General features: G+C 48.2%; 1 protein-coding gene across 2 annotated transcripts in view; it reads right to left on the reverse strand.

The window, feature by feature from the left end:
- Positions 1–259: 259 nt before the first annotated feature.
- Positions 260–13,051, reverse strand: part of epn4 (Clathrin interactor 1) — a 39,699-nt gene continuing 26,907 nt past the window's right edge. Inside the window, 7 exon segments of one of the 2 annotated variants that reach the window (NM_001173695.1) lie at positions 260–1,683; positions 1,813–1,981; positions 5,196–5,401; positions 7,251–7,328; positions 7,804–7,885; positions 10,285–10,513; positions 12,154–12,334. In NM_001173695.1, the coding sequence (NP_001167166.1) occupies positions 1,310–1,683; positions 1,813–1,981; positions 5,196–5,401; positions 7,251–7,328; positions 7,804–7,885; positions 10,285–10,513; positions 12,154–12,334 (1,319 nt within the window). In that variant the 3' untranslated portion in view covers positions 260–1,309. 2 annotated transcript variants of the gene reach the window in all.

Genomic DNA, 13,051 nt, shown 5'->3' on the forward strand with positions numbered 1-13,051 from the left:
CCCTACTACCTTCATAGTGCCCAAATGAAACCCTACTACCTTCATTGTGCCCAAATGGAACCCTATCACCTTCACAGTGCCATTTGGGAAGCAGAACAGAAGCTGCCTCTGCTTGTTGACACCAGCTTTGTCGTTAACTCATAATATTAAGCTTGATTCAGATGCTTAACCCACTAAGATGGTAGAAAGTGCAGTGTAAACATACACCAGTAACAGACTGTAGGTTGGAGCTATAAATGTTACATGAAAACAACACAAAAAATGTAACAGAGGAATTTAATGACTTGGGGGACTTTTGTCCTTTAAGCCCATACTTTCCAAGACATCCTTATTAACGCAATAATACTTATTTTCTTTGCACACCAAAAATATATTTACATATTTTGCCATTCCTGTTCTGAGTCCCAGCATGAAGTATGGTCAATGTGAGGTAATTCCTGAACTTTCTTCTGACATGTTTGAAAACAGAGACATGACAACATGAAAGTAGAAAAGGGACACAGTAGCACACTTAACATGTTTTCTGAAGTATTTATCTGGTGTTGGTAGAAACACCAAGAAAGTATAATGTATATGCTTTCAACCATATACAAAATGTAATGTTAGATAAGCCCTTCCCGCCCAAAAACGAATTCAAACTCTTGATTATGCGCACGCATGCACACACACACACGCGCGCACACACACACACAGAGTGTACAAAACATGAAGGACACCTGCTCTTTCCATGACAGACTGACCAGCTGAATCCAGGTGAAAATTATGATCCCTTAATGATGTGACTTAAATCCACTTCCATCAGATAGATGAAGGGGAGGAGACAGGTTAAAGAAGGATGTCTTGAGACATGGATTGTGTAAGTGTGCCATTCATAGCGTGTTAAGTGAACAGGGCATAGTAGTTTGTGCCAGGCGCACTGGTTTGTGTCAAGAACTGTAACGCTGCTGGGCTTTTCATGCACAACAGTTTCCCGTGTGTATCAAGAATGATCCACCACCCAAAGGACATCCAGCCAACTTGACACAACTGTGGGAAGCATTACAGTCAACATGGACCAGCATCCCTGTGGAACTCTTATGACACCTTATAGAGTCCATGCCCCGACGAACTGAGGCTGTTCTGAGGGCAAAAGGGAGTGCAAGTCAATATTAGGAAGGTATTCCTAATGTTTTGCACACTCAGTGTATATAAAGAGAAGGGATTGATGGGTAACACCATTAGATATTTCTCAAGTAGTCCATGTATGCAGCTTTCCGTTCATAATGGTGTATTCTGAACAATACTCTTCCACACAAATCCTTCAGCTCTCTCATTTCCCGAAGTTGCCGAAGTTGGCGAAGGCATCTCGTTTGGGTTGCACCATGGGCTGCCCCATACCCATCCCTGGCATACCCAGGGTGCCTGGCATACCCAGGGTGCCTGGCAGGCCCATGCCTGCGGGGGACACAACCATGTTCATTCCCATAATTCCCTGATTGACAGGCACTCCTCCCATTCGCATGGCGCCCATCCCCATGGTACCCGTTGCCATGGTGGGAGGCATGCCTAGGCCCATGGCGCTGGCGGGCATCATGGGGTTGGTGGAAAGTCTGATGGGTGTGGCTGTGGCCTGGATGTTCAGATTCAGGCCTCCAAAACTCTGAGCCAGGTTGACGGGCGGCTGGACTCCTGAAAGCAGGGGATCTGAAATGACAAATATGGTGATATTACTGTCAGTTAGATCTCCTTGCAAGGAAACATAGAAATTCACTTTACAAGTGAGTTGACGGTCAACACAGAGAAATAAGTGATGACAGTGAGTTAATAACAGACCTTGCTGTAACATGTTGTTGAGGCTGGGCTTGCAGGTGGTCATCTGCATACCAGGAGACAGGAAGTCCAGGCTGATGTTGACGCTGGGGTCTGACCATGTGGGGGGGAGGCAGGGCTTCTTGAGCTCCATGTGCTGGGGCAATAAGCCCCCTTGCATTGGTCCAAAGTTCTACAACAACCCAAAGAAGAGACAACACAAAAACACAGGCCAGGTTATCACAATCATCTATCCTACAAATCACACTACATGAAAATATGAATGCCCATAGATGCTACACTACATGACCAAAAGTATGTGGACACCTGCTAGTCCAACATCTCATAACAAAATCATGGGCATTAATATGGAGTTGGTCCCCCCCTTTGCTGCTATAACAGCTTCCACTCTTCTGGGAAGGCTTTCCACTAGATGTTGGAACATTGCTGCGGGGATTTGCTTTCATTTAGCCACAAGAGCTGGTGAGCTAACTGATGTTTGGAGATTAGGTCTGGCTTGCAGTTGGCGTTACAATTCATCCCAAAGGTGTTCGATGGGGTTGAGGTCAGGGTACTGTACAGGCCAGTCAAGTTCTTCCACACCAATCTCGAAAAACCATTTCTGTATGGACCTTGCTTTGTGCACGGGGCATTGTCATGCTGAAACAGGAAAGGGCCTTCCCCAAACTGTTGCCACAAAGTTGGAAGCACAGAATCGTCTAGAATGTCATTGTATGCTGTAGCGTTAAGATTCCCTTTCACTGGAACTAAGAGGCCTAGCCCGAACCATGAAAAACAGCCCTGGAACATTATTCCTCCTCCACCAAACTTTACAGTTGGAACTATGCATTGGGGCAGGTAGCATTCTTCTGGCATCCACCAACCCCAGATTCGTCCATTGGACTGCCAGATGGTGAAGCGTGATTGATCACTCCAGAGAATGTGTTTCCACTGCTCCAGAGTCCAATGGCAGCGGGCTTTACACCAGCAGTCGACGCTTTGCATTGTGCATGTTGATCTTAGGCTTGTGTGCGGCTGCTCGGCCATAGAAACCCATTTCATGAAGCACCCGACGAACAGTTCTTGTGCTGACGTTGCTTCCAGAGGCAGTTTGGAACTCAGTAGTGAGTGTTACAACCGAGGACAGATGGTCCCGTTCTATGAGCTTGTGTGGCCTACCAATTCACGGCTGAGCCGTTGTTGCTCCTAGACATTTACACTTAATAACAGTACTTACAGTTGACCGGGGTAGCTCTAGCAGAACAGAAATTTGACGATCTGAAAGGTGGCATCCTATGACGGTGCCACGTTGAAAATCACTGAGCTCTTCAGTAAGGCCATTCTACTGCTAATGTTAACCTGTTGGGGCTAGGGGGCAGTATTTGCACGGCCGGATAAAAAAACGTACCCGATTTAAACTGGTTACTACTCTTGCCCAGAAACGAGAATAAGCATATAATTAGTAGATTTGGATAGAAAACACTCTAAAGTTTCTAAAACTGTTTGAATGGTGTCTGAGTATAACAGAACTCATATGGCAGGCCAAAACCTGAGAAGATTCCATACAGGAAGTGCCCTGTCTGACAATTTGTTCTCCTTCTGTGGCATCTCTATCGAAAATATAGCATCTCTGCTTTAACGTGACATTTTCTAAGGCTTCCATTGGCTCTCAGAAGGCGCCAGAAAGTGGAATGACGTCACTCCTGTCTCTGGGCAAAAAACAGCAGGAGATTTTGTGAGTGGTCAGGCTGAGAACAGTGACACTGGAGATGCGCGTTCATGAGAATTCAATTTTTTTTTCTTTCAGCCTTTGAATGAATACAACGTCGCCCGGTTGGAATATTATCGCTATTTTACGAGAAAAATAGCATAAAAATTGATTTTAAACAGCGTTTGACATGCTTCGAAGTACGGTAATGGAATATTTTGATTTTTTTTGTCACGAAATGCGCTTCCATGCAGGAAGTGGCGTGTCTGAGAAGTAGTGTTTCATCTTGGCTCTTTTTATTGAAGACTGAGGATCTTTGCAATAACGTGACACTTCCTACGGCTCCCATAGGCTCTCAGAGCCCGGGAAAAAGCTGAACGATATCGAGGCAGGCTCTGGCTGAAACACTTTATCGCTTTTGGCAAGTGGCCGCTCAGAGTACTATGGGCTTAGGCGCGTGCCCGGGTCGAGAGAATGCTTTCTTTTCTTTTGTCTGTTTACCTAAACGCAGATTGCCGGTCGGAATATTATCGCTTTTTTATGAGAAAAATGGCATAAAAATTGATTTTAAACAGCGGTTGACATGCTTCGAAGTACGGTAATGAATTTTTTGGTCACGAATTGCGCCATGCGCGTCACCCTTATTTACCCTTTCGGATAGTGTCTTGAACGCACAAACAAAACGCCGCTGTTTGGATATAACGGTGGATTATTTTGGACCAAACCAACATTTGTTATTGAAGTAGAAGTCCTGGGAGTGCATTCTGACGAAGACAGCAAAGGTAATAACATTTCTCTTATAGTAAATCTGACTTTGATGAGTGCTAAACTTGCTGGGTGTCTAAATAGCTAGCCCTGTGATGCCGGGCTATCTACTGAGAATATTGCAAAATGTGCTTTCACCGAAAAGCTATTTTAAAATCGGACATATCGAGTGCATAGAGGAGTTCTGTATCTATAATTCTTAAAATAATTGTTATGTTTTTTGTGAACGTTTATCGTGAGTAATTTAGTAAATTCACCGGCAGTGTTCGGTGGGAATGCTAGTCACATGCTAGTCACATGCTAATGTAAAAAGCTGGTTTTTGATATAAATATGAACTTGATTGAACAAAACATGCATGTATTGTATAACATAATGTCCTAGGGTTGTCATCTGATGAAGATCATCAAAGGTTAGTGCTACATTTAGCTGTGGTTTGGGTTTATGTGACATTATATGCTAGCTTGAAAAATGGGTGATTATTTCTGGCTGGGTACTCTGCTGACATAATCTAATGTTTTGCTTTCGCTGTAAAGCCTTTTTGAAATCGGACAATGTGGTTAGATTAACGAGAGTCTTGTCTTTAAAATGGTGTAAAATAGTCATATGTTTGAGAAATTGAAGTTATAGCATTTTTGAGGTATTTGTATTTCGCGCCACGCGATTCCACTGGCTGTTGACTAGGTGTTGCCCAGGGAGGTTAATATATGGAGTTTGCATGGCTGTGTGCTATATTTTATACACCTGTCAGCAACGGTGTGGCTGAAATAGCCGAATCCTCTAGTTTCAACCAATTTGAAGGGGTGTCCACATACTTTTGTATATATAGTGTACATGCTTTGTATTCACAACCTAGACCTCTTCCATGATAATGAGGCACTTCCATCTATAACAATGGCTCATGTAGTGAGGAGGAGTCCTGTGAGCCACCTGTACCTGTGATCTGGAGATGGGCAGGCCGGTGTTTGCGGCGCCCACACTCTGGGTACCACACATGGAGAAGGTCATGCTTTGGGAGGTGGTGAGGGACGTGTGATTGGAGCCAATCAGGTCAAATAAGTCAGCTGAGGGTGGGGTGGGGGCCGGCGGACTGGAGAACGCATTCCAATCCCCAAACTCACCCTTCCCACTGGACCCTGGCCCTAAGGAGAGACGAGTGAAGATTTCATTATCCACAGTGTTCAGCATTTGCAAAAACTTGAAGAGAAATGAACAAGGCATGAGGCATGTCCCATTTCTTCTGTAAGGGGGAGTTTTTGCACCCTGTCAGGTAGCAGGTGAACAGTGAAGATAACAGAGATCGCCCCAAGGGGAGAACCAGCACACACAGCCCAGTGGGATCACACATCAGGACCAGAGAGTACTGCACGGGACCACAAACCAGGACCAGAGGGTACTGCACGGGACCACAAACCAGGACCAGAGGGTACTGCACGGGAACACAAACCAGGACCAGAGGGTACTGCACGGGAACACAAACCAGGACCAGAGGGTATTGCACGGGACCACAAACCAGGACCAGAGGGTACTGCACGGGACCACAAACCAGGACCAGAGAGTACTGCACGGGACCACAAACCAGGACCAGAGAGTACTGCACGGGACCACAAACCAGGACCAGAGGGTACTGCACGGGACCACAAACCAGGACCAGAGGGTACTGCACGGGAACACAAACCAGGACCAGAGGGTACTGCACGGGAACACAAACCAGGACCAGAGGGTACTGCACTGGACCACAAACCAGGACCAGAGAGTACTGCACGGGACCACAAACCAGGACCAGAGAGTACTGCACGGGACCACAAACCAGGACCAGAGAGTACTGCACGGGACCACAAACCAGGACCAGAGGGTACTGCACAGGAACACAAACCAGGACCAGAGAGTACTGCACTGGACCACAAACCAGGACCAGAGAGTACTGCACGGGACCACAAACCAGGACCAGAGGGTACTGCACGGGACCACAAACCAGGACCAGAGGGTACTGCACGGGACCACAAACCAGGACCAGAGGGTATTGCACGGGACCACAAACCAGGACCAGAGGGTACTGCACGGGACCACAAACCAGGACCAGAGGGTACTGCACGGGACCACAAACCAGGACCAGAGAGTACTGCACGGGACCACAAACCAGGACCAGAGAGTACTGCAATGGGACCACAAACCAGGACCAGAGAGTACTGCACGGGACCACAAACCAGGACCAGAGGGTACTGCACGGGACCACAAACCAGGACCAGAGGGTATTGCACGGGAACACAAACCAGGACCAGAGAGTACTGCACGGGACCACAAACCAGGACCAGAGGGTACTGCACTGGACCACAAACCAGGAGCAGAGAGTACTGCACGGGACCACAAACCAGGACCAGAGGGTACTGCACTGGACCACAAACCAGGAGCAGAGGGTACTGCACTGGACCACAAACCAGGACCAGAGGGTACTGCACTGGACCACAAACCAGGACCAGAGGGTACTGCACGGGACCACATGTGGACGTGCACACACACACATCCAGAAGGACGATAAACTGCCAAAGGCTTGTTGCTGGGGCTCTCATCTCCCCTCCATCCTTCTCTTTTCTCCCAACCGTCCATCCATCCATCCATCACAGAGCGGAGTCTGGGGGACATGAGCTGTGTGAAATGAGAGCTGACGTGTGTCTGTCCTCATAAGGCTCAGCAGGTAGGGCCTCCATCTGGTCTCATCCCAGTCACATCAATATTACACCACCTTCACTTCCACAGGACATCACGTGGGCCGCAACCACAAACCCCTGGGCAGGGGAAGGACGGGAGGGGGGACTCCCCCTAAACACCTCTGTGGCATGGCTGTTCACCTCTTCACTTTTCTGCTACCAGGTTTATGAAAAGCAAGGCTTTCTGCTGAAGTTATTGGGAAGTGGCCTGCCTCCGATTGAAGCTGTAATACAGACAGCAGATACTGTTCAGACAATGGAGAGGGGAAGCACTGAGACGTACCGGCTGATGAAGGGAGACTGGCTGAGGCAGCTGGGGAGGAGAAGTCAGCAAAACCACAGATGAGGTCTGAACTTCCACCTGGATGGTGCCACACACACACACACAGAGAGAGTGAGAACAGTATCAGTGGAAGAGATGAGGATGTTGTCTCCCCTCCATCTCTCTCCCTCCCAGTGTATGGCTGAGCGTGAGAGACAGGCCCGAGCTCTTTTGGTTGGAGAAGGCAATGTGTGTGAACAGCAGCTCTGTGTGTGTGTGTGAACATGCAGCATTCGCTTCCCAGCAAACACTGGCTCAGTCTCAGACAGCTGGCCATTCTTCTCTCCTCTCCTCCTCCTCCTCTCGTTTTCTCCCTAGGCTGCCTGACATCTTGGCATCTTAGGCCTGCCTGCTCCCTCCCCTCTTGTCCCTGGTTATTCTGGAGGAGCTACATCTCTATGGCTTTGAGCCACCTTACTTTAGAGTGCTATCACTTTATACAGCGACCCCTTCTCAATATGTGTATAGCACTGTGGCTGACTGACTCATTAAATGAGTGAGTGATAGGTCTTACCTGCTGGTGCAGTCTGACTGGACTCAGCGTCCACCATAAGAAGGTCTGCAAGGCCACTGCTTGAAGACTGGCTAACAGACGTCTGAAGAGGACACAGAGAATGAGATAAGGACACTCACACAAGCTGTTCACTTTTAATTAGAGTTGGAATAAAACATGGTGGTACACTTCCTAAAGCTGCCACAAGAGAGCAGCATTAGTCTAGAAACAGTTTGGATAAGGCAGCCCAGGAGCTCTTCCTGTTCACTGGTACTGCTGCCGTGTCATTTAGTCTAGAAACAGTTTGGATAAGGCAGCCCAGGAGCTCTTCCTGTTCACTGGTACTGCTGCCGTGTCATTTAGTCTAGAAACAGTTTGGATAAGGCAGCCCAGGAGCTCTTCCTGTTCACTGGTACTGCTGCCGTGTCATTTAGTCTAGAAACAGTTTGGATAAGGCAGCCCAGGAGCTCTTCCTGTTCACTGGTACTGCTGCCGTGTCATTTAGTCTAGAAACAGTTTGGATAAGGCAGCCCAGGAGCTCTTCCTGTTCACTGGTACTGCTGCCGTGTCATTTAGTCTAGAAACAGTTTGGATAAGGCAGCCCAGGAGCTCTTCCTGTTCACTGGTACTGCTGCCGTGTCATTTAGTCTAGAAACAGTTTGGATAAGGCAGCCAAGGAGCTCTTCCTGTTCACTGGTACTGCTGCCGTGTCATTTAGTCTAGAAACAGTTTGGATAAGGCAGCCCAGGAGCTCTTCCTGTTCACTGGTACTGCTGCCGTGTCATTTAGTCTAGAAACAGTTTGGATAAGGCAGCCCAGGAGCTCTTCCTGTTCACTGGTACTGCTGCCGTGTCATTTAGTCTAGAAACAGTTTGGATAAGGCAGCCCAGGAGCTCTTCCTGTTCACTGGTACTGCTGCCGTGTCATTTAGTCTAGAAACAGTTTGGATAAGGCAGCCCAGGAGCTCTTCCTGTTCACTGGTACTGCTGCCATCCTTTTCTATCATGTCATTAGACAGTCAGAAGAGATGAAACACAGCTTGCTTCTGTCCCACGGGAGATAACCATCTTGTGTTTCAGTCTCTAGAAAAACTCAAAGATGAAAATAGATTCCGCAGACAACTCAACAGTGTCTCTATAGGCTTCAAAAGCAGGTTCTGTTGAGTCTACACAGCCTATTGGCCTACATTGACATGCAGTAGTAGGCTAGGTCAGAGTGAGATACAGAGAGGACAGAGTGAGATACAGAGAGGACAGAGTGAGATACAGGGAGGACAGAGTGAGATACAGGGAGGACAGAGTGAGATACAGAGAGGACAGAGTGAGATACAGAGAGGACAGAGTGAGATACAGGGAGGACAGAGTGAGATACAGAGAGGACAGAGTGAGATACAGAGAGGACAGAGTGAGATACAGGGAGGACAGAGTGAGATACAGGGAGGACAGAGTGAGATACAGGGAGGACAGAGTGAGATACAGGGAGGACAGAGTGAGATACAGGGAGGACAGAGTGAGATACAGAGAGGACAGAGTGAGATACAGAGAGGACAGAGTGAGATACAGGGAGGACAGAGTGAGATACAGGGAGGACAGAGTGAGATACAGAGAGGACAGAGTGAGATACAGGGAGGACAGAGTGAGATACAGAGAGGACAGAGTGAGATACAGAGAGGACAGAGTGAGATACAGAGAGGACAGAGTGAGATACAGGGAGGACAGAGTGAGATACAGAGAGGACAGAGTGAGATACAGAGAGGACAGAGTGAGATACAGAGAGGACAGAGTGAGATACAGAGAGGACAGAGTGAGATACAGGGAGGACAGAGTGAGATACAGGGAGGTCAGAGTGAGATACAGAGAGGACAGAGTGAGATACAGAGAGGACAGAGTGAGATACAGAGAGGACAGAGTGAGATACAGAGCGGACAGAGTGAGAGACACAGGGAGGTCAGAGTGAGACACAGGGAGGACAGAGTGAGACACAGAGAGGACAGAGTGAGACACAGAGAGGACAGAGTGAGACAGAGAGGACAGAGTGAGACACAGAGAGGACAGAGTGAGACACAGAGAGGACAGAGTGAGATACAGAGAGGACAGAGTGAGATACAGAGAGGACAGAGTGAGATCGGGGACGGGAGCGAGAGGACAGAGTGAGATACAGAGAGGACAGAGTGAGATACAGGGAGGACAGAGTGAGATACAGAGAGGACAGAGTGAGATACAGAGAGGACAGAGTGAGATACAGAGAGGACAGAGTGAGATACAGGGAGGACAGAGTGAGATACAGAGAGGACAGAGTGAGATACAGAGAGGACAGAGTGAGATAGAGAGGACAGAGTGAGATACAGAGAGGACAGAGTGAGATACAGGGAGGACAGAGTGAGATACAGAGAGGACAGAGTGAGATACAGAGAGGACAGAGTGAGATACAGGGAGGTCAGGGGTCAGAGTGAGACACCGGGAGATCAGGGGTCAGAGTGAGACACCGGGAGATCAGGGGTACCTTTACGTTGTCTGCGTCCAGCCTGCCCCTGTCCCCTGTGTAGTGTGCAGCGGCCCCCAGGTCCATGGTTTTGGAGCGGACGCCGCCCCGTTTGCGTGTGGTGGTGGTCTCCGTTGCATGGCTGATCTGGATGCTCGTGGTCGTAACTGTCTCAACCTCGTCTCTGAACTCCGACAGCTTCCCTGACCCCGGCCGGCCGTTCCGTGATACCCTGTCCTCCTCGTTTTCACTGGGGGGAGAACACACACAAACACAAAAGAAATGCTCTATCATTTACAGCAACGACCTGGGGAATAGTTACAGGGGAGAGGAGGGGGATGAATGAGCCAATTGTAAGCTGGGGATATTTAGGTGGCTGTGATGGTATGAGAGACAGCTTGGGAATTTAGCCAGGACACCGGGGTTAACACCCCTACTCTTACGATAAGTGCCATGGGATCTTTAATGACCTCAGAGAGTCAGGACACCCGTTTAACATCCCATCCGAAAGACAGCACCCTGCACAGGGCAATGTCCCCAATCACTGCCCTGGGGAATTGGGAGATTTTATAGACCAGAGGAAAGAGTGCCACCTACTGGCCCTCCAACACCACTTCCAGCAGCATCTGGTCTCCCATCCAGGGACTGACCAGGACCAACCCTGCTTAGCTTCAGAAGCAAGCCAGCAGTGGGATGCAGGGTGGTATGCTGCTGGGAAATTGACTTAAGTATTGACTTAAGCCAGTGTTTCCCAAACTTGGTCCCGGGGACCCCAGGGGGTCCACGTTTAGTTTTTTTGTGCGAGCACTACTCAGCTGATTCAGACAATCAAAGCCTGATGAGTTGATCATTTGAATCAGCTGTGTAGTTTTCGGGGCAAAAACCAAAATGTGCTGTTGTCCAGGAACGGGTTTGGCCTTTTGCACTTAAATACACTCAGAAATACCTGATTCTGTCGGGCGAGTCATCCCTCTCTTCAATACCTGATTCTGTCGGGCGAGTCATCCCTCTCTTCAATACACTCAGAAATACCTGATTCTGTCGGGCGAGTCATCCCTCTCTTCAATACACTCAGAAATACCTGATTCTGTCGGGCGAGTCATCCCTCTCTTCAATACCTGATTCTGTCGGGCGAGTCATCCCTCTCTTCAATACACTCAGGAATACCTGATTCTGTCGGGCGAGTCATCCCTCTCTTCAATACACTCAGGAATACCTGATTCTGTCGGGCGAGTCATCCCTCTCTTCAATACACTCAGAAATACCTGATTCTGTCGGGCGAGTCATCCCTCTCTTCAATACCTGATTCTGTCGGGCGAGTCATCCCTCTCTTCAATACACTCAGAAATACCTGATTCTGTCGGGCGAGTCATCCCTCTCTTCAATACACTCAGGAATACCTGATTCTGTCGGGCGAGTCATCCCTCTCTTCAATACACTCAGGAATACCTGATTCTGTCGGGCGAGTCATCCCTCTCTTCAATACACTCAGGAATACCTGATTCTGTCGGGCGAGTCATCCCTCTCTTCAATACACTCAGAAATACCTGATTCTGTCGGGCGAGTCATCCCTCTCTTCAATACACTCAGGAATACCTGATTCTGTCGGGCGAGTCATCCCTCTCTTCAATACACTCAGGAATACCTGATTCTGTCGGGCGAGTCATCCCTCTCTTCAATACACTCAGGAATACCTGATTCTGTCGGGCGAGTCATCCCTCTCTTCAATACACTCAGGAATACCTGATTCTGTCGGGCGAGTCATCCCTCTCTTCAATACACTCAGAAATACCTGATTCTGTCGGGCGAGTCATCCCTCTCTTCAATACACTCAGGAATACCTGATTCTGTCGGGCGAGTCATCCCTCTCTTCAATACACTCAGGAATACCTGATTCTGTCGGGCGAGTCATCCCTCTCATTCTTGCGGAACTTGTTGATGGTGTCGTCGATGGTGCTGCCGATCTTGTCGCTGATTTCTCCCAGCTTCTCACTGAAGGGGAAGGCTCCTTTGCTCTTGTCCCAGTCCTCATCCCACTTCCCCTTGGGCTCGGAGTCAAACATTTCCCCCGCTGAGGGGTGGAGAGGGGCAGAGAGGGGGAAACAGGGTTTACGGGTTTACTCTGAAAAATCAAGTGTGGTTTGGTACCATTAACGTGTTTTGTAGCTATGCTGAGTGAGCCTCACTTCACTAACATAATGAGAGCTGTTGTGGGAATGCACTGCATCTATCTGGAATGCCAATTAAGATGTGCAACAGATAATTGGTTATTCTGCATTGAAAATGGATGGGCCCATTGCCAACACAAGCACTCCACAGCTACAGTATGTCTGCTGAAACAGAGCGAGCATCTCTATGTGAATGTCTCCATCGCAGTGCTATTTTCATCCTGTGCGACAAAAATAATTCCCCCTGCCACATCATTAATTGACAAATGGGAACTCTGGTTTGACTAATGAAGTGGGAAATCACAGCAGCAAATCAAAGATATCAGGAATCAAAGGCGCATGAAAATAAAGCCTTTCAATCAGTTGTCTCCAACCGAATCCTAATGAAATGGCAAGGGACTCGCCCTTGATTAGATATGGGAATAGCAGATCAGAAAGCAGCGAATCAAAAACAGATCTGTTCTGTTACATAGTGAGGTGTTGAGGTTTCTCTCATACAAACATGATCAGAAATCTCACTGATGAAGATCTGAGAAGACATGATTTGTGAGAGCATGGAAATGAGAGCCGTACCACATTCTCTTACACAGATAATGTGCTCTCCCTCCCGTGTGGAGACA

The sequence above is a fragment of the Salmo salar genome, chromosome 04 (genome assembly GCF_965601325.2).
Source record: "Salmo salar chromosome 04, fSalSal1, whole genome shotgun sequence".
NCBI classification, from domain to species: domain Eukaryota; kingdom Metazoa; phylum Chordata; class Actinopteri; order Salmoniformes; family Salmonidae; genus Salmo; species Salmo salar.